General features: G+C 40.5%; 3 gene segments (V, D, J or C); 1 reads left to right on the top strand and 2 right to left on the bottom strand.

Annotated features, from left to right (window-relative positions):
* LOC102076541 (Ig kappa chain V-V region MOPC 21-like) overlaps window positions 1-23115 on the bottom strand; it is an 811057-nt gene that overhangs the window by 126933 nt on the left and 661009 nt on the right.
* LOC102076925 (Ig kappa-b4 chain C region-like) overlaps window positions 1-23115 on the bottom strand; it is a 489463-nt gene that overhangs the window by 41644 nt on the left and 424704 nt on the right.
* On the top strand, window positions 1014-1525 carry LOC106097176 (Ig kappa chain V region BS-5-like). The segment is given in 2 exon segments: window positions 1014-1070; window positions 1178-1525. Coding segments are annotated over 2 exon segments (375 nt in total).

Genomic DNA, 23115 nt, shown 5'->3' on the forward strand with positions numbered 1-23115 from the left:
CCAATTCCTGCCTGGACACAGCCGGATCATGACAGTTGTGAGCTGTGAGTTGTGGATCAACGAAGTAACAAATCCCTTTATTAGTGTAGAAACAACAGCAGTGTGTATGTGTGTATAAAAACAATGAGAAAGGCTAATTGGATTGGGGAAAAGCATCACTGATTTGAGAACTGCACCAAAGCGACCAAGAGAAACTGTAATATATGTTGGAGGTGGATGGTACTGGAGGAAATCTTGTATCATGATGTTTGAACCATATTTAATTTTGAATCACACCCATCTGAATGGTGTCCTATAGCAAAATTTTAAAATTGACATTGTCATCAGAAACTTTAATGATCGACAACATCGCAAACAAAACTAATGAAATTTTAAAATGTGTTTCCAATAAGTCAAACACCATGTCTCACTTAATAGTACTATATATACAGTGAGTATAACTGCATTTATACAAATAATATGTGGTATTACATTCTTTCCAAATACCAACACAGTGGCACAAGTGGTTTTCCCATTGTGAAGCTTTCAGTTATGTCACATGATCTTCACCAGCAAGTAGAATTTACTCAAAAAGTTACTTGAATCAATGTATCTGTATAAATGTAAGTAACCCACCACCATAAAGTCAATGACTAAATGCTTTCCATGAAATATTTAATACTACAAACATGAACGAAGGAATTCAGAAAAAATGTTGCTCTTAGCCAGTTGCATCTTGGCTAAGAGCAACTGTTAAATTAATTTATTTTAAATATAATCAGTTAGTAGTTCTTCAAACCCATCAGGATCTACTTGGCGTACAGAATGTTGTAAAAACAAATAGTGAAGTCCAGACCTTTACTTTTTCACATTCTGCCTTTAAACTTGGTCAGATGATTTCCATAGAGAGGCACTTTGCATCAGCAGCACCATGCTCCAGTGCTCTGGGAGAGTTTATAGTCCTGAGAGTTGAACACTGGATGACTGACAGCTGTCCTTCATCACAACAGAAGCCACAGAAATCCTCCTCATCAAAAACATGACTTTGATCTGCGTCCTCATCTGGACTCTCCTCTGCTGCTGCTTCACAGGTAAAGTCCAGAGAATCAAACTCCTCTCCTCTATCAACATCTGTCCCTCTGAAATGAAGCCCACAAAACCATGAAGCTGCTTTATGTTTTTGTCTCTGTATCCTCAGAGTCCAGAGGACAGATCACAGTGACTCAGCCTGGAGCAGTGAGCTCTGCTGTGGGAGGAACTGTGAGCATCAAGTGTAGGACCAGTCAGAATGTTTATGGCAACGACCGTTTAGCCTGGTACCAACAGAAAGATGGAGGAGTTCCTAAACTGCTAATTTACTATGCTAGCTCTCGAGAATCAGGGATTCCAGCTCGTTTTACAGGCAGTGGATCAAACTCTGACTTCACTCTGACCATCAGTGGAGTCCAGGCTGAAGATGCAGCAGTTTATTACTGTCAGAGTTTTCACTGGCCTGGCAGTCAGCGGGTGTTCACACAGTGAAAAACAGTCGTACAAAAACCTCCCTCAGTCAGACTGAACAGAAACTGAACTGACTGCTGCAGCTGGAAGATACTGCAGAGACTGATACAGTTCACTGAGGACACACACACACACACACACACACACACACACACACACCTCACAGTCTTTCTAAAATAATTGCAAAATCATTTCTGAGGCCTTGATAAAACTTTAACTATCATAACTAATGTCTAACCCAAAATGTTAATATGGGTTTGACTCAAAACATAAGACTTGTGTCCATCCTGACGAGCTAGTACAGAAGAACATGTGATACACAAAACAGTTGATACTGTGAGTCAGATCTGTGATGAAGAAACTCTCCTGTAAATATTCAAACTGGGAAGTAGTTATTAAATGAGATTATTTTAGTAAACTGCAGTACTGATATATGTATGTTTGTAGATTGCTCAGCTACAGCTACATTCTTGGTCACAGAAATATTTCACACGATTTGATCTGAAAATTTAGTTCATCAAGTCTTTAACATTAACCTAACTTGACCTTTGTGACATAAATTATTCTGACATTTAGACTTTTTAAACTGCACTGATGTTCTGAAAGAGACATTTTTGGTGTCTCCTATGTTGATAAAGAAAGTTTAGTTTTTCTTTGGGTTATTTTATCAATTCTGACTTTGATCTAAAGACTTCGAAGGAAACCAGGACGGGTCTCATCATGGGTCACATGGACGATACAATAATCTGTCACCATCTTTTGATGCTTCTGCTACACCCAACAGGAAATATCATCACAAACTCCACATGATAAAAAATGTTGCAGCTACAAACAACTTGGAAACTATTTATAGCAGAAAGCAGCTGGTGGTGATTATATGTCAAGAGATTTATTCTAAATGACACTTCTTCAGCTAAGAGTCTAAGAGTGAAGAGACACACACTGTAGATCTTTACTTGCAAGGGCGGTCACAGAACGCTCACAACAGAGTGGGGGCCCTGTGATCAGCGCTCTGTTCTTGCACTTGTCTTTATTTATATGCAAAAATAATACAACAGTGAATACGTCTATTCATAGGCAGAGGAAAGTTAGTGCGTAGGGAGTGAAGATAAGAGTGGTTTAGGTGTATGCGTGTGTGTTGTGAGATTCAGAAGGACGCAGCCTCTCTTCTTGTTAGAGAGCGCAGATAAAAGTGTCCAGCTCTCCTCTTGTTCAGCTATTATCGCTGTGAGAAAGAATTTATAAAACAGTCTTGTAGTGGACAACACTCTAAGTCATCAAAAGGTCAACATACAGTATTCTATCATATGCAAACTTATATCATTAAAAGCTTATACTAACTACCAATACAACTCTCCATTGACATTATATTATTGTTTTTTGGGTTTTTTTTTTACTTTACACTCTAATGTGTACTGATACAGTAAAAATGAGATTTTCTGTGTGGAAGCATCACTACTGAACCTGAAGGATGATTATCAGACAGAAGAGCAGCTGAATGGAAACACATGAAAACCACTATTTGAAGACCTCAGTTTTTATTTGAAGTATTAAAACCATCAACAGTGCCACAAGCATGAAAACATGAAAACTATCAAAGCAATACAGACACAGAGGGAGCAGACTGAGAGAAGCTGCAGACTAAAGCCAGGATCAGAGTCCCAGTGAGTCAGCTCAGGACTGGGAACACTGGTCTGTCATCAGAGTCTCTGAGAGTGGAGTGTGGGAGCCCTGGGTGGCCTCACAGGTCACAGAGCCCACCTTCTCCCACTGGTCTGCAGGGAGCCTCAGGGTGCTGCTCCAGCTGTAGTGGCCGTCATTCTGCAGCGCCCCGGGGCTCCTGCTCTCCTCTCCACTGCTGCTTCTTCCATCCACCTTCCAGGACAGCCTCCAGTCTGAGGGAAGCCCTTGTTGGCCACACACATGACTGTAGCCTTCCCCTGCTGCAGCTCCTCACTAGAGGGTGCCAGCACGGTCAGGGAGGGGGGGACTCGACCCACTGCAGAGAGAGAGATGTTAGAGAAACTGGGAGTTTGGGTGAAACTGCTCTCCAGTTGTTTCACTTCCCTCTCTGAGGTTGGTAACCATGGTAACAGACAGGCTCCACTGCTGAACCATGGCAACAGACGAGTTTCAGCACCAAAGATAAAAATATTAAAGTGTTTCTTTGACTTCTGATGTTCTCGTGTGTGTTATGTTTGAATTATTTATTAGTTGTATAATTAGAAAACTAACAGAAATTAACATGTCAGAATTTTGTCATAAACTTGTCATAAACAATAGTATGTAAAACAGAAAAAAGCATGGACCTGTTTTTGGTCTATTTGGGAACAATAAAGATAATTGTACTTACTCACACATTAAAATTCATAATATCAGCAAACCTCAGACAGCTCACTGTTAATGTGTCATTAATAATGTTAAATCTTTAAGAACTACTAATTTTAGATGGATGTCACATTATTTGCAGCAAAAGGTTGAAGACAAACTTTTATGGAGATGTACAACCTATAAATGTTTTCTATTTTTCTTCAAAAAAAAATTTGAAAGTTTAATTTCCAGTGAAAATAAATGAACAAGACAATTTTAGTCTGAATTCAAAATTTACACTGATATTAGATTTATGACAAACATGAAGTATTTATGTAGAAGGAAATGAAATTAACCTTAATGACACAGGTTTTAGCTTCATAAATAAGTCAAATGTACTTACAGTTAATATCCAGTCTGGTTCCTCCACCGAACGTGTACCACAGTGATACAAACTCATTGAGCCGCCGTACAAAAACCTCTGACTGTAGAGAGACACGGCTCTCTGACTCTGAAACAAACAAACTGTCTTGTAGTTGTAATTTTTTTTATGTATCAGCACATTATAAAAATAACCTGGTCTTAAATTAGGGTCATATGATTGTTGTGTTTTTTTCTGTGTATGTATTATTATAGTGTCTTCCTTACAATATAAAGTGCCTTGAGGTGACAGTTGTAATTTGGTGGTATATAATAAAATTGAACTGAACTGAATTGAATTAAGTAAACGATGACATTTTGTCATTATTTCTTAACACAAATTAAACCAAACCCCTCACTTTAATATCAAATCATCTTGGTATTATTTTTTGCCAGAATTTAAATTTGGAAGCTCAGAGCTCTTTGTTCACCCAGTGTTATTTACTTCATCTCAGAAATATTGCAAAAAGAAAAGGTCCACCCTTTTCCTGCTGAGGACCATGGCCTCAGATTTGGAGATGCTTGTTCCCACCACTTCACACTTGGCTGGGAACCGTTCCAATGCGAGCTGGAGGCCATCACCCAATAAAGCCAACAGAAACACATCAGCTGTGAAAAGCAGCGATGAGATTCTGAGATCACCCAAGTTGAAAGCTTCTGCCACTTGGCTACATGTAGAAATTATATCCATAAAAATTTTGTCCAGAATCAGTGAAAAAAGGGCAGCCCTGGTAGAGTCCATCACCCACCAGAAATGAGTCAGACTTATTGCCGGCTATGCAAATCCTCATATAACAGTTGCACGGGCTTTAGCCACATACTTTACCTTTTTTCGTACTGTTTACTTTCTATTCCTTACATTTTCAAAAAAAAGGCTTGTTGCTCTTGCATTAACATTTGAGGGGAGTTATTATTTTGTCACTGCGAGCCTTTACACATCAAACCAATTAAGCCTAATCAGTAACACATGAAAGGTGATCCTGTTCATGTATTAATCGCAAGGGGATGTCACTTCAAAAGAGATGACTTGTGCCAAAGTCAGGGATTAAAAATAGGACAGTGTTTTGTTAATGAATTTATTTATTTAGTTGTGGTTGTGCTACTTTAGCATCTGTCCTGTGGAGGATGAGGAGGGGGAGAGGAAGGGTAAGAAGAGTAAGAAATAGAATTGCTGATGACATCAGAGCTACAATAGTGGACCATGTAATCAACCGTGGAGTGACCCTGAGGGAAGCTGGCCAACGGGTTCAGCCTAACTCGAGCTGCTACACTGTAGCAAGCATCATAAGGACATTTTGAAATGAGAGTCGGTGAGTACAGTCACTTTGCACTAAGATCTGTAGCACTGCCATATGCTAATGAGAAACACAACAACACCATAGATGTAAAATTCCAAAAGATATTTTCCTCGGTGCTTCGACTAGAGGACATTGCATGTGATGTAGACGAAATTTTGTGGCCAGATCCACAGAGACGACACGATGTAGACTGATTTCTTTTTTTTCCTCAGTGAAATTACTATTTCGTTTTGACTTTGAAATAAACACTTGTGTTTGTTTTGATGTGTGTGAATAAACACCAGTACTTGAAGTTTGGATCCATCTATGTTTATGGACCTATGACAAAAGTATGACCTCATCCTGACATGGCCTATTGTGCACAGAGAAAGCAAAAGCCAGATGTGTTTTTTATTCATACCATCAGTGTGTAGTTGGTGCATTGTGTGCTTATTAATGTGATGGCTTGTGTTAACTGTTGGATACCAAAATACCATTTTTACAAAGGTGTGGAGAGTTAAGCAAAGGTTATTCGCTTTAATAAGAAAACTAAAAATTTTTGCTGATTGGGTGAAGAGTTTTCTTATTTGTGTGTAGAGTTTTGCAAAAATAGCCAATACCCAGATAGCAAGGAAACATTGAAACAATGTTTAGTCAATGTCAGACGATGTCATTGAATCAACGTTGAGGTGTGACGTTGACCTAACGTCACTCGTGCACCCTTTTTTAATATTAAAACAACGTCAGGTTTTGATGTTGAATCAATGTTGAAACCTGGCATTGATTCAACGTTATATTTTCTAACACTGTTGAAATTGAAACAATGTCTGATTCTGATGTTGAAACACTGTTGAGCTATGGTGTTGATTTTCCACCTCTTTCGCAGTTGGTTTTTATTAAAACAACAGTTAAATAATGACTGGAAATCTACTTTTGTTTATAGGTATTTTAACCAATACTAAACTACTGCATGTTTCCATCAATACTTAAACCACCTAAACACATAATTGTACTTATTCCTCAAATTGGACACCCTTTATAAACAAAAATGTCTCACAATGTAATATCCTAAAATAAGAAAGCATTGCATGTGAAGTAACAGAGAAAAAAACTAAACAAAAAAAGGTCAATAGACATGTTTCGTTTGCTAAATACTTTATTAAAAGACATTTCCCTATTTACATTTATATGTTTCACATAAGTTGTAATTTTTACTCCGGGATGGGGACGGATGATGTGCGTTCTGCGCCACCCATACGATCTGGGGCGTATCGGAGCCATTTCTGGACTGCTTGTGCAAAGACAAACTCGGACATAGAGTTTGCCCCTACCTGCTGCGTCAGGCCATCTAGGACAAAAATACACACACACACAAACAAACAAAAAAAGTGAATTAGAGCACATGAATAAGCTCTTGTTAACTGTCTTCAGCGGGGAGAAAGTATGTAAACTCCTAGGCTGATAAACATGAAAGTCACCAGACGTAAATCTGCAAACTGCCGCATTTGATTCCCAAAGAGCTATGAGTGGAAAAGTGATAAGTCTTAGCATGGTGTGCCTTGTATCCTTTAAAACAAAATAAACATGGGGTCCTCAGTCTGTACAAACTGTACAACCCCAGGACTAAACAAGCTGAAGACCAAAGACTCCATCTCCAGATTAACTGGACGTGAAAGTCTTGTTATTAAGAAAGACAAAGTAATATAGCAAAAACCGGACATAGGAAATGTGAAACGCACCCAGCAGATCAATTGATACCTTTATTGTTCACTTTAGGCTCATAAAACTACAATAAATGGTAAAACTTACCAAATATGCATCTGCACAGCGCAGTATCCTTAAATGCCCTTTTTTGCTTTGTCTGGTCCTTGGTTTTTTCCCTGCCCAGTTGAGTTCCGAGGCCAGCTTTTGTAATGGCATAAGCCATTACATGGCGGACTCGCACCTCCAGTGTGGTCCCTCCAATCAAGGCAAGGCATCTCACCTGTAGACACATTTTAAGAGATGGAATTAGCCCGTCTCATGTCTTAAATGTGTATGCAAGTGCTTGTGTCAGAGGTGTGGACTCGAGTCACATGACTTGGACTCGAGTCAGACTCGAGTCATTAATTTTATGACTTTAGACTTGACTTGAAAAAAGGTTGTAAGACTTGTGACTTGACTTGGACTTTTACACCAGTGACTTGGGACTTGAATTGGACTTGAACCTGTTTACTTGAAAAGACTTGATATTTTACCCAAATCTAAAATTTAACATACATATTATATAAAAAGTGCGGACCATTAATTCACTTTATTCATTCATTCATTCTTACCACACTCCGTATGTATGTGAGCGTGGGCTGTAGCACAGCCAATCAAATTAACCAGATTTGAAAAAAACAAGAACAAAAACGCTCGAGCCAAAAATGCTTCCAAGAGTAATTTCTTTCGGGTACATAAACTACGAAGTAGTCAACAAAAAACGAAATGCAATATGCAAAACATGCAAGAAGAGAATCACAGACGGAGATGGAACAACTTCCAACTTTGTCCGACATTTGAAGTTGCATAAAGAACAGTAGGTGGTGCTTTTTTTTTTGCTTTTTTTTTTGCTACGATGAAATAGCTGACTTAGCTAACTTCATCTTATTAGCAAATGTTCTTCGGGCTACGTTGATGATACTGTTTGGCTTTAACAGGTATGATATGTTTGTCATGCTATTTTAAATCCGGTCCTACAAGCGCATCCAAGAATAACATGCAACTTGTTAGCTCAGAATTGTCGGTGAATGGTGAACAGGGTCCGTTTCAGAAAGTGGGTTCTGTAGCTGTACTCAGTCTCTCTCCGTCTCCTCCCCATCATTAACCCCGTAGATTTAACCCAGTTTAGACTGACAAATATTTATTTTACCATCACATCACAATTCAAAATCACTGTGTTTAATTTGCAATTAGTGTATGGTCGTGTTTAACTTTTGCATGTCTGAGCCTGGGAAATTTTTTTTTTTTGGTTAGAAGATCTGGCCCACCTTAGTGTGTAATTGAGTAGTCCTGCTATACATGGCCTTTTTCTTCTGTCATTTCTGTCACCTCAGGAAGCTACGGACCTGGACCAACTGCCCCCACAAGCACAGCGGCCGAAGCAAAATTATAGTAATGGGAACCACACCCAGCAAGAATCAGCAGCTGTGAAACAGACAGCAGCGAGGAGAGAATTAGAGGAGAAATTAAGAGAAGTTTTAACACAAAATTGGGGCCAACAGACTTGTGGAGGTTGGGAAGGCGTCCGGAGCATCACAACAAAAGGTGCAACAAAAACACACACAAGCAGAGAAATGTGAGAGAAAGGCTCCTTTTAAGGTAACGCCTAGTTTGAGAAAAAGTTAAAATTAACCTGCCTGCCTACAAATGCACACACATGCAATGAAAAAACAGCTTACACTCATGAACATGTGAAGATTTTCCAGCAAGGTCAAAGCAGCAAAAATTAACATACATCTGTTGTTAAATGATGAAGTTTATCCATTACTAACAAATAAACCCTCTAGGTTGCAGGACAACAATTTAGCTTCAAAGAAAAAGAAAATAAAGAGACTGGTATGACCAACTAGTGATGAAACAACAAATTTAGTGGTTAAGAGTCAAACTGTGAGATGTTTTCTGATGATTGAACAACACAACTGATTACTGACGGAAAGAAATTTCTCTTTTGTGAGTTTAAACATGATCTTAAGAATTTGAACAGGTGAATGTTGTCCTGTCAACTTGGTGGGTTATGAGTTGATTATATCGTGAGAAAGAAAAAAAAAAAAGGGGAAGAGAAGGCTGACACAGGGCCTGGCCCGGTGTTTCTCCCCTCTCTTTGTAACACAGCCAACCCAACATCATTTTCCTGTTCGTACACTTCTGTTTGTTTTTGTTTTGTTTTGTTTTGTTTGTTTTTTCTCTTTATGTTTAATTACAGGCTGCTTTGCCGGCCCTGAAAGCCGAGGCTGACCTGGACTCCTGCTCTCCCCTCTACGTGACCCTGACCAAATGCTGCAACAGCTGGACCCACAATAATAACCTGAAAATGTCAACAGTGCTGCAGGAATGCGATCTCATGCAGCAGAGACGGAGAGCGTTAAAACCAAGGCCCGCTTCACTACACGGGGGAAAATTCTCAGACAGCTTCAGCTGACAGAGCTGTGACGAGACGCCTGCCAAGCCCGAATGAAAAGTAAGGTCAAGCAAAAGGATGCTGATCTTAACAATTCTGCATTAACACTGTGCAGGACAGTGATGGACCAATACGGCAGCAAAAGGACGTGACCGAGACAGGAGGAGCAAGTGAGGTCAAAAGGCACCTCAGAATGGACAAAAAACACAGAGGAAGATGCAGCTTTCACCTACGGTGAGCATGGACATTGGAGAAAGGACTGCCCCAATTGGGGTCAGAACCAGGACGGACTGAACTTTGAGCAGCAGCAGCAATGGTCGCAAACAGACTGAAAAGGAGGAGGGCAGGACCCCAGGGCACGCTTCAGGCTGTGGTTTACCCAAGACACCAGAACAGGAAAGTGATGAACACACACACAAAACACACACATCTACATACACTGACTCAGAATGAAGAGAAACACACACATGAACAGATGTGCACTCGTTGATTGAGTGAGAAATGACACACACACACACATCAAAATGCTGATTCAATTCACTGAGAAGTGATCCACACACACACATATACATGCACACGCTTGTGCAATGAAGAGTGATGCACACACACACACACACACGCTGATGCAATGAAGAATGCTTTGCTAACAAATGCTTATGCTGATATGTAAAATGCTGCACACAAATATCCCAATACATAATTTTTATGAGGAGCCATTGATTACCATTGATTACTTAAAATGTGTTTTATGTCACTCAGAGGACATTTAAGTAGATTTTAGGGGTAAGGTTTGAAACAGTTTGGTTACGAAAACAATGTCTGTGCGTGATGTCTGTTTATGGCTCAAGGCCTTGACTGAATTCTTTGCTGTGCTTCACACAGCCTGGTGAGGAACAGAGGCACAGAGTGAAAATGATGAATTAATAGTGTAAGTTTTAGGTCGGAGTACGGCATTTTCTGTGATTGAAATTTAATTCAAGGAGGAACAAAAGGTGTCACGGCACCTGAGGTTCTCATTCCCACACAATATTGTCCCGGCAGGAAGCAAAACGTTCCTGTGAATTTCTGGTTGATTTTTTGGGTTTTGCTTAGCGCTAGCTTGATTTTATCAGTGAGCTTTGGCTTGTGTTCTTTCTCGTAAGCGAGAGAGGGATAGTTTTATGCTTGGACATGTCTGCAACGGGCCCTAGTTTGTGTTGTTTTATTCTGTTTTCGTTTTTGTTACAGTGCACTGAGGAAAGAAACATCTGAGAGGTGTGATCCACCGATGGTGATATTTTGTGAGTTCATGATTTAACAATCAGCTCTTTAAACTAGGCCTGAAAGATTGAAATTTAAAGCGCTATGAAATATTATTACTGAAAAACAGTTGCAAAGTGTGCTTCTCCATGATTGTAATTGGCTTGGGAGAAATTCACTTATAGGGGACACTGATCACGTGAGAAGTCCTGAGTCTAAAAGGATTGCAGCGAGTCAATCCAGTCCAAAAAACAAGGAATTGTTTTCCTTTAAAATGATGACGTCATCTTGCTGGTGATGGATGCTCGAACAGGTCGCGCGTGAGACTCCATTATCAGCAACATTCTGGTATGAATGTGTGTGAATGAATGCAAGTGACTGGACTGTGATGGACGGACTAAAAGTTTTGACTGACTTGATACTTGAGACAAAGACTGCATGAACTTTAGGATTAGTAAATGCCAACAAACAATTCACCTAGCCGGCAAGAGAAGGGTGGATGCTTTGTTTTGTTTTGTTTTTGCAAGAGCAGGAGGATAAGAGAGACTGGAGGAGGAGACGGTAGCTTCACATGAGAGTGTGGAACTGCAGATTTAACCCGTTGGTTGCTGATTTTGAGTTCTGAGATATGATGTCACTAACCTTCTCTTTTAATTTTCTAGCTCCGATGAATTGACACATGGGAGTGTGTCAAAAAGGGGGGAGTGGAAGTTGAGTTTGAACATCAAACAATGGTTATATAAAAATTTTTATGACTTTATTTGTGTGGTTAATAATTTAGGTATGGTAAGCTTATAATGTGTTAGAATAAAAAATGGTTAATTTGTTTTTGTTTTTGATTTCTTGACTAAACTAAGTGGTTATAACCACTTTCATAAACACATTGCAAATGTGCTCATAATGAGTTGACACTCAGTCTTTTGAAGGTCGTAAGCTTCGTTCGGCGTGACTGTCCGGACTGATAAATTGTAGGTATTGACTTTGAGTGCAGAGGGCTAAATGCCAACACGCTTACACACACATAAATTATGATTAGAATGAGTCACTGGGTCAGAGAGACCTGAACATGAGATTCTAAACCAACTTTGAATCACTAGAGGAACAAGGGATAACAACATTAGATTATCAAGGCTAGGGAGAGAGGTGTTTTGGTTTTCTGTCTCTTACAGCGAAAGGAACAGACACCAGACGAGGTTACGGAGATACGAGGACCCTTCACAGCAGAGACAGATGTAGGGACTACCGAGACAGCAACTGGGGTCAAGTGTCATGGCGTTTGGGCTCCTCGAGAAGATGGATCCCACAAACACAGCAATAAACATGAAGGGGTTGGCGAAGATCTAGGAACACCAGACCAACGAGGTTCGAGAGGCTCTTGGCAAAAAAGGGGGACACGGCGGTGACCCCAAAATACACAGATCTTTGTTTGAAACCGGGGCAGAATAATCCCCTGATCTGTGCAACGACTAAAGGGTGGTCTAACCCCGGAGGTCGAAGAAAGAAGCTGAGAATCACCCAAAAGATACTGGTAGCTGCAGCAATAAAATAAAGGTTAAAAGCTCCTTAGACAGAGGTTCTAGTCTGAGTACATTTGAAAGGTATAAGGTGGCACCAAGATGGGAGTGGGAAACTGTAGCACCAAAATAAAGCTGTGGGAGAATTGGGGAGTGATGGGAGTGTCATCTGTAACTGCTGTTATTGTTGTAAATCTAATTTTTCTTGCATCTGAACTGCGTAAACACAGAGGTCATCCCACATATGGTCCACCCGTTAAAGGGGGACAGAGGGCCTCAGGACCAAGAAGAACTGGACCTTGTAACGCTGGAGTGTATGTTATAAGTGATCTCTTTTTTAAGAGATCAAAAGGGGGAATTGTGAGATTATTCTGTTATCATATGTTACCTTATATCTGTAATCAAAGTAGTTGAATTATGATACTGCTGTAGATCATATTATACCCCTTAATATAGAGTGTGTGATCAGTATGTAGTTTTAGTTTGCATTATACTTCTGACTTAAAAGAGTGTGAAAATCATTAGATCTATTGGATTGACCTGTATTACTTGACACTGTTGAATGTGTTACACTGTTTCTTGACATTTCATACTGCTGAATCATGAAGAGAATGTTGGGTGCAGAGGGCCTTGTACTGATAATGGGAGAAACAGACTACATTCCATACCCCCACCTTTACAGAGAGCAGAAAGACAGGGAGCCGAGGTCATAACTTAGGCGCCGTGTGAGAGAAAGAATGTGAATGTTTAAGCTTTTACGACTAGGTGGGGGCTACTAGAGGCTATAAGAGGCTGAGTAACCCGTCACCATTTTGAGACTTGCGGTGACCCTCTGCAGGCAGGTCTCCCCATCATGATGGTTCTTATGCTCTTAAGTGTTGAATTGTATGGAAATAAAATATTGTTGATTGAGCATTTATACACCGAGTATTGTCCTTCCTTCAGCCCAAAGATTAAAAGAATTGGGAGATTTTAACAGGTACTACAAGGTCATTAAGATAAGATGGGGCCTGATTATTTAAGACCTTGTATGTGAGGAGCAGGATTTTGAATTCAATTCTGGATTTAACAGGAAGCCAATGAAGGGAAGCCAAAACAGGAGAAATCTGCTCTCTCTTTCTAGTCCCTGTCAGGACTCTTGCTGCAGCATTTTGGATTAACTGAAGGCTTTTCAGGGAGTTTTTAGGAGATCCTGATAATAATGAATTACAATAGTCCAGCCTGGAAGTAATAAATGCATGAACTAGTTTTTCAGCGTCACTCTGAGACAGGATATTTCTAATTTTAGAGATGTTGCGCAAATGGAAGAAAGCAGTCTTACATATTTGTTTAATATGTGCATTGAAGGACATGTGTTGGTCAAAAATGATTCCAAGGTTCCTCACAGTGTTACTGTCATGGTCCGACAGTCCTCAGCGGGCTGCCTGCGGGTGTGTGTATTGCTCCCTCTCCCTCTCTCCTGCTCTCTCTCTCTCTCTCGTAACGGGATTGTTTAACTCCGAGCGGTGACAAGCGTTTCCGAGAGTGTTCCCACGCTGAGGCTGGCCGCACCTGTTGCTGATTGGAGCCGACCAGCTGTAGCCAATTACCCGCCATCTTCGGGGCTGCCTTCTTAACGGGGCGATCGAGCTTCATTCAGCGCTGGATCATTGTGTGAAGCACGGTAGAGCAGCGCGAATGTTTTTTTGTGGCAGTTTACGTTGAGCTGAGGATTGCTTAATTACTCTGTGTGTGTTTGTGTGTTTGCCACTAGGAGAGAAACGGAGAGAAATCACGGGAGCTGGACAGCCACTTGGATAACTGTTTTGGAAGGAGTCACTACGTGTGTTTTCACTTCAAGGCCACGAGCACTGCTAGGAGGAGAAGGAGGAGACCACACCTGGGCATCCATCACTTATATATTATAACTGTTGCACCTTTACCTCACTGTAAATAAATCGACATTCTTCTCCAAACGGAGTCCTGCATACGAGTCCTGTTTTCCACACCTACCCTGACAGATACTGGTGGCCAAAGTAATGCCATCCAGAGTAAGAATCTGGTTAGATACCATATTTCTAAGATTTTCAGGGCCGAGTACAATAACCTCAGTTTTATCTGAATTAAGAGGCAGAAAGTTAGTGGCCATCCAGGTCTTTATGTCTTTAAGGTAGATGAATAGTGGAATAGTGGACTTGTAAAGCGCTTTGAGGGTCTCGAAAAGCGCTATATAAATGCAATCCATTAGTAGTATTATTATTAAAATGTATACTATGTCTTCTAATGATACTGCCTAGGGGAAGATTGTATAATGTAAACAGAATTGCTCCTAGCACTGAACCCTGTGGAACACCATAACTGACCTTAGTGTGTGAAGAGGACTCTTCATTTACTTGAACAAATTGGAGTCTATTAGATAGATATGATATAAACCACTGTGATGAGCTCTGAAACCTGACTGAAACTCTTCAAATAAGCCATTCCTCTGCAGATGATCTGTTAGCTGTTTGACAACTACTCTTTCAAGGATTTTTGAAATGAAAGGAAAGTTGGAGATTGGCCTAAAATTAGCTAAGACAGCTGGGTCTAGAGATGGCTTTTTAAGTAAAGGTTTAACTACATCCAGCTTGAAGGCCGGTGGTACATAGCCAATTATTAGAGATAGGTTGATCATATTTAAGATTGAAGCATTAATTAATGGACTTCTTTGAGCAGTTTTGTAGGAATGGGGTCTAAAAGACACGTGGATGGTTTGGAGGAAGTAATTATTGAAGTTAACTCAGAAAGATCAATTGGAGAAAAAGAGTCTAAATGAATATCAATGGTACTAAAAGTAGCTGTAGATAATATTACATCTGTGGGATGATTATTGGTAATTTTTTCTCTAATGATAAAAATTTTATTTGTGAAGAAGTTCATGAAGTCATTACTAGTTAACGTTAAAGGGATTGTTGGCTCAGTAGAGCTCTGACTGTTTGTCAGCCTGGCTACAGTGCTGAAGAGAAACCTGGGGTTGTTCTTATTTTCTTCAATCAGTGACAAATAGTAAGATGTTCTGGCTTTGCGGAGGGCTTTCTTATAAAGCAGCAAACTATTTCTCCAGGCTAAATGATGATCGTCTAAATTTGTGACACGCCATTTCCTCTCCAGCTTACGAGTTATCTGCTTTAGGCTACGTGTTTGAGAATTATACCACGGAGTCAGGTACTTCTGATTTGAGGCCTTAGTTTTCACAGGAGCTACAGTATCCAGAGTCGTACGTAGTGAGGAGGTAAAATTATTAACAAGATAATCGACCTCTGTTGGAGTAGCGTTCAGGTAGCTGCTCTGCTCTATGTTGGTACAGGGCATTGACGATGATAACAGTGGGTGGATTATATTCTTAAACTTAGTTACAGCGCTTTCAGAAAGACATCTACTGTGATAAAGTCTACTCTCCACTGCTGTGTAATAAATTATTGTAAATGTAAATTTTATCAGGAAATGATCAGACAGCAGAGGGTTTTCAGGAAACACTGTTAAATGTTCAGTTTCTATTCCATATGTTAAAACAAGATCTAGAGTGTGATTAAAGTGGTGGGTGGGTTCTTTTACATTTTGAGAGAAGCCAATTGAGTCTAATAACAGATTAAATGCCATGTTGAGGCTGTCATTTTTAGCATCTACATGGATGTTAAAATCACCCACAATAATTATTTTATCTGAGCTGAGCACTAAATCAAATAAAAAGTCTGAGAAATCAGAGAGAAACTCTGTGTAAGGCCCAGGTGGACGATAGATGATAACAAGTAAGACTGGTTTCTGAGTTTTACAGCTGGGGTGGACAAGGCTAAGCATCAGGCTTTCAAATGAATTAAAAGTCTGTTTTGGTCTTTCGTTGATTAATAGGCTGGTGTGAAAAATTGCTGCCACACCGCCCCCTCGGCCTGTGCTTCGAGGTTTCTGGTAGTTAGAATGACTCGGGGGTGTTGATTCATTTAAACTAACATAATCATCCGGCTGCAACCAGGTTTCTGTAAGGCAGAGTAAATCGATTTGTTGATCAATTATTAAGTCATGTACTAACAGAGACTTGGAGGAGAGAGACCTAATGTTTAATAATCCACATTTCACTGTTTAACTCTTTGGTTCAGATGTGGATACTGTATTGTTCTTTCTTTGTGATTTTTTTATGTTTGAGTTGTTTATTGCTGGTCTTCAGTTTGTTTTTAATGTGTTTGGGAGCTGACACAGTCTCTATGGAGATGGGTTTTGGGGGGGTAACAGGAGGAGACAAGCTGCAGAGAGGCGTGTAAGACTGATACTCTGCTTCCAGATCACAACTCTGGATAGTCATATTTTGGGGGGGTTAATAAATTTGTCCATACTCCTAGAAATGAGAGCTGCTCCATCCAAAGTGGGATGAATGCCGTCTCTCCTAACAAGACCAGGTTTCCTCCAGAAGGTTTTCCAATTATCTACCCATATCGTTTCTGGGACACCACTCAGACAGCCAGCAATTTAAGGAGAACATGTGGCTAAACATGTCACTCCTGGTCTGATTGGGGAGGGGACCAGAGAAAACTACAGAGTCCAACATTGTTTTGGCAAAGTTACACACCAATTCAATATTGACTTTAGTGACTTCTGATTGGCGTAACCGGGTGTCATTACTGCCGACGTGAATTATGATTTTACTGAATTTACGTTTACCCTTAGCCAGCAGTTTTAGATTTCCCTCAATGTCGCCTGCTCTGGCCCCTGGAAGACAATTGACTATGGTTGCCGGTGTCTCTAGCTTCACATGTCTGAGAACAGAATCACCAATTACCAGAGTTTGACCCCCGGCGGGTGTGTCGCCGAGAGGGGAAAAACGGTTAGACACATGAACACGTTGGTGGTGTACCTGGGGCTTCTGTTTAAGACTATGCTTCCTCCTCACCGTCACCCAGTCGCCCTCTTTCCCCAGCTGCTTGGGGTCTGCCGGGGAACAGCTAGCGGGGCCTACGCTATCTTCGGCTGCACCAGCTACAGGGGCCTGGCTAGCTACGGGTGAATGAAGGGTGCGAAGCCGAGTCTCCAATTCAGTAATCCTGGCCTCCAGAGCTGCAAATATGTTACATTTGTTACAAGTATCATTACTGCTAAAGGAGGCCGAGGAGTAACTAAACATCTGACACAATGAGCAGGAAAGTGCAGGAGGGACAGGTGAAGTAGCCATGGTGCTAGTGAGTCGGCTACGAGCTAAGCTAAGCTAGCGAAACAGTAAAGACACAGTGAGTGAATACTTTGGCTATAAATTAGGTAGTGAGTACACAGAAAGTGTGTTTCGGATGAAGCACGTGAAGATTATACTATGAAAAAAGAAGGTATCTAAAAGTTTTTAATTAAATTGCTAAGCAGATAAGCTACTCAAAAAAACCACTGTGTTTGAGCAGGAACAGGAAGTTATACTCTACCGCAGAGAGAGCGAGCACCAAGTGACACCGCCACCAGGGAGATGGATAGAGTTCAGGTTCATAATTACGCTGTGGCATGTTCCTGTTCAGTTTCACGGTCTTTAATCATTATTTCCATAGTTAGTCAAAGATTTTTCCCAGTTTAGGTTTCAGTTTAGTTTTGCCCTTGTTTCACCTCACCTTGTTTTATGTTTTTTGGTATCAGCCACAATAGAGGCTCGTTTTTGGTTTAAACATTTAGAAAAAAAAGTCAGTTTCACTGTGAAATTCTAGCTTCAAGGATAACTTTGTCTTAAACTGGAATGTTGGATCATCCTATAATATGAAACTGAATTGTCCTTTTGTTTAAATAGTCTTGACAAGCACTGGACATCTTCAAACCTAGTGCTGATTACAGCCGGCCTGGACTAGAATCAAAAACATAACTGAACATCCTATCACATCAATAGTGAACATGATAAAGTAGAGACATTACAACTACTTGACTATGTTACACCTGGCAAACTATCACTATTAATATTCAGGGAGAAAAAAAACACAGTACAAAGCAAAACTGTGAAATCCTTCACCAGTACATAAACTTAATTCAATTATGGAGTTTTCCATCTGGACTAAGTAAGTTTCCTCTCAGGATGTTAGGCTGCCCGTAAACATGTTCTCTTGTCTTTTTCTTTTGAATCTGTGTTTTGTTGAATGTTCTTAATTAAGCTAAGGCGCATTTTCCTGATGTTACCAACTTCCGTCACGAGGTGGCAGCATTGCAAAGAACAGCAGTTACTACTTCCAGATTTTACCAAGTCCATCTTTGTCTATGGTTTTATCTCATGTTTGTTTTATGTTGGGATCACGTTTGGTCTGTACGGAGCTGGAGATGCATGGAGGATGTTGATGTGAAATTCCTTTAAGTTCTTGCTGTTGATGTTAGTGATCGGTGCCTGCCACTCGGGCTAGAGACCACTACGTCAGCGGTCCCTCGGTACCGGTCCGTGAGTCGTTTGGTACCGGGCCGTGAGTGTTAAGGTTCGGGTGTGAAATTTATGGTTTTCAGGGTTTTTATTGGTTTTTATCATTAATATTTATTGTTTTTATCATTAACTCGGTTTCCCTGTGTCTTTTCTCGCGTTATGAATAAATTATCTTTTTTTTTGGTGTCGGTACTGGTTTTATTTTGTTGTATTTATCCGCGACACCTAAAAGGCCGGTCCGTGAAAATATTGTCGGACATAAACCAGTCAGTGGCGCAAAAAATGGGACCGCGGCACTACATCCTTACATGTGTAGCAAGACCTAGAATCTGCAGTCTCCAGTGTGTCCAACGTCAGCTTGTGAAACTGCTGTGAAATCCAGATGATCAAATTATCAAAACAATGATAATCATTTCAGATTTTTTCTTCTCCTTTGAAACAGCATTAGACTAAATACATAAAGAAATCACTACAGTAGAAGCTGTTGTGGAACCTTCAATCAAATCATGTTTTAAACAGATGAAAAAGTTGTTGTTGAAATATGGAGGTTTGTTCAGTTTTGCTTAGATGGATAAAATGCTTTGTAAATAACATTTGTTTGGTGACTCATTTTCAGCCAAAGTGTCTTTTTTGTTTCTTTTTTTGGTAAACAGTAGAAGAGAGTTTCAAAATGCCACTTCTAAATAAACTAGTTTTCTTTAAAATACATAAATTATTTCTATTTGCAAACAATGATAAAGTAATGTAAGGGAAAAAACTACTTTTATTACTTCACAAAGCTTTCAGTAGTTTGGCCTCTAAGTATATCTCTGACATGCTCACTGTTTACAACCCCGTCAGCCTCTCAGGTCATCAGATGCAGATCTTTTAAATGGTCCCAGAATTAGAACTAAGTGTGCTGAAGGTTTTTTTCAGTTATTGTGGTCGTCTGATTTTCATCCTTGATGAGCTAAATTCAATTATATCTGTGCATAGATTTAGAAAGTACAACAATTGAAATTCATTATTTTTCAGCTTATATTTTCAAATTCAAAGTTCTGTAAAAATATTTTTGAAAAAAGATCACTGACGAAAAGCAGCATGCACTGGACTGAGTCAACAAATTTCCATAGAGAGCCACTTTGCATCAGCAGCACCATGCTCCAGTGCTCTGGGAGAGTTTATAGTCCTGAGAGTTGAACACTGGATGACTGACAGCTGTCCTTCATCACAACAGAAGCCACAGAAATCCTCCTCATCAAAAACATGACTTTGATCTGCGTCCTCATCTGGACTCTCCTCTGCTGCTGCTTCACAGGTAAAGTCCAGAGAATCAAACTCCTCTCCTCTATCAACATCTGTCCCTCTGAAATGAAGACCACAAAACCATGAAGCTGCTTTATGTTTTTGTCTCTGTATCCTCAGAGTCCAGAGGACAGATCACAGTGACTCAGCCTGGAGCAGTGAGCTCTGCTGTGGGAGGAACTGTGAGCATCAAGTGTAGGACCAGTCAGGATGTTTATAACAACAACTATTTAGCCTGGTACCAACAGAAAGATGGAGGAGTTCCTAAACTGCTCATTTACTTTGCTAGCACTCGATATTCAGGGACTTCAGATCGTTTTACAGGCAGTGGATCAAACTCTGACTTCACTCTGACCATCAGTGGAGTCCAGGCTGAAGATGCAGCAGTTTATTACTGTCAGAGTTTTCACTACCCTAACAGTCAGTATGTGTTCACACAGTGAAAAACAGTCGTACAAAAACCTCCCTCAGTCAGACTGAACAGAAACTGAAGTGACTGCTGCAGCTGGAAGATACTGCAGAGACTGATACAGTTCACTGAGGACACACACACACACACACACACTCACACACACACACACACACACACACACACACACACACTCTTTTACAGACTTGAAATATCGCAGCTTTAAACATGAACCAGTATCAAAACATCCATTATTCACTCTACTACCTGCAGTATCACAATCAAGAATTTCCATTTAAATTTTTCATTGTGAACTTTTTAGTGTAAACTCTGCAACAGCACACTATTTAGGAAAATAACATTAAAACTGAGGACTATTTACTCTGTTTTAAATAGTTATGTATTTTTGACACGGCTCTCTGAAAGAAACAAACTAACTCTTAAATTCTCGAACTTTAAACATGAAACTTAATTCCCAATCTACATTCACAAAACTTCAAACTTATCAGATAAAACAAACAGCAAAGGCCACAGGTCAGACTCAAACGCAGGATGCTGCCCCCCCCACTGGGGCATCTGGTCGCTGGCTTACTCACTGAGCTAATCTGGCACCCTACACAGTCATGATTGGCCAGGACTTGAGGTTATATCATAATGTTTGGCTTTGGTTTGCTCTTGAAATAGTTTCTTGCCTTTTCCGGCCAATAGATGTGTTTTTCAAAATGAGGAATTCAACATTGCAGAAATGCCCAATTAAAAAAAATAATGATGTGTAGATGTATCCTAAGAGACAAGAAAAAAATGTTCATATACTTAAAGATGTCTATAAAAATTAAAAAATATATTTCCAACCAGTAATCTGATGAATTGTTTCACCTCCTGATCAAGATAAAGCAAATTTTCATGAGAGCCTGGAGGTTGTTGTGAGATCCAGGACCCAAAAGCAGATTCAAGCATGGGAGGCAACAATAAAGTTTCAACTAGTTTACTCACTTAAATACAGGAGTTACTGGCAACACGAAGGAGGGAAGAAGGCAAGCGAGTCAGTACTGTGGGAAGAGGGAGAGCGTGATTAGAGAGGACTGCAGGGGAAGCTCGACTGGAGAGGTGAGGAATATTGGAAAGGTATTCTTACTTGCCAGGTGGAGGGTAAAACACCTCTAGGAGAGGTGATGGCCAGGTGAGCTCCTAGATTGGTGAGTGAGTGGGATGATTCCAACCTTGTTTTCCAGTGATCCACAAGAGACGGTAGCAGGAGGACAGGCAGGTGGAGGTGGTGAATGATACAAATCTGAGCAGTGAAGTGTGCAGCAAAAAAATGGAAGCCTTGCTGTGGAGATCTGTGTCCAGAAGAACCTGAGCTGTGGGTAGTGTAATGATGGTGAGATGTGACAACTGGAAGCACAGACAAGATAAGGTAAGTACAAGACTTTAACCTGGAACATGAACCAAAGAGGCCTGTTACCATCGTGAGGTTAGTTGACGAACTGGCAAAGCAGAGATGAGGATGCTGATCTTAAATATGTTCTGCTGATTGCTTGTGGATCAGGAACAGGTGAGCTGAGCAAGCGGCATGATGAGGGCTCAGTGCAGGGCGGATACCAGGGAACACAGAGAGGGCGTAGGGACAAAAATAAAGCTCACCCAGACCATGACACACAGAGGAAATATTCTTTCAAAAATATTCTTCTTTTTAAAATATTTTACAGTGAATAATATGAAAAACTGACTGATTAATTGATAAACAGCATCAACTATTTGATCCAAGTCTCTGTGTGAGTCAGTCAGATCATTTCCATAGAGAGGCACTTTGCATCAGCAGCACCATGCTCCAGTGCTCTGGGAGAGTTTATAGTCCTGAGAGTTGAACACTGGATGACTGACAGATGTCCTTCATCACAACAGAAGCCACAGAAATCCTCCTCATCAAAAACATGACTTTGATCTGCGTCCTCATCTGGACTCTCCTCTGCTGCTGCTTCACAGGTAAAGTCCAGAGAATCAAACTCCTCTCCTCTATCAACATCTGTCCCTCTGAAATGAAGCCCACAAAACCATGAAGCTGCTTTATGTTTTTGTCTCTGTATCCTCAGAGTCCAGAGGACAGATCACAGTGACTCAGCCTGGAGCAGTGAGCTCTGCTGTGGGAGGAACTGTGAGCATCAAGTGTAGGACCAGTCAGGATGTTTATAGCTCCAGCTATTTATTCTGGTACCAACAGAAAGATGGAGGAGTTCCTAAACTTTTCATTAAGTATACTAGTCAGAGAGAATCAGGGATTCCAGCTCGTTTTACAGGCAGTGGATCAAACTCTGACTTCACTCTGACCATCAGTGGAGTCCAGGCTGAAGATGCAGCAGTTTATTACTGTCAGAGTCTCCACTCTCTAAACAGTCAGTATGTGTTCACACAGTGAAAAACAGTCGTACAAAAACCTCCCTCAGTCAGACTGAACAGAAACTGAACTGACTGCTGCAGCTGGAAGATACTGCAGAGACTGATACAGTTCACTGAGGACACACACACACACACACACACACACACACACACACACACACACACACACACACTTGCTGTATATCTCTTAAACAACTACCATAATTTTTCGCGTAGCTTGGAAAAGTTGAAGAAAGTCTAGAGAGTCTCCTCTCAGCTTGCAA

Source organism: Oreochromis niloticus, linkage group LG22, assembly GCF_001858045.2.
Source record: "Oreochromis niloticus isolate F11D_XX linkage group LG22, O_niloticus_UMD_NMBU, whole genome shotgun sequence".
In the NCBI taxonomy this organism is placed as follows: domain Eukaryota; kingdom Metazoa; phylum Chordata; class Actinopteri; order Cichliformes; family Cichlidae; genus Oreochromis; species Oreochromis niloticus.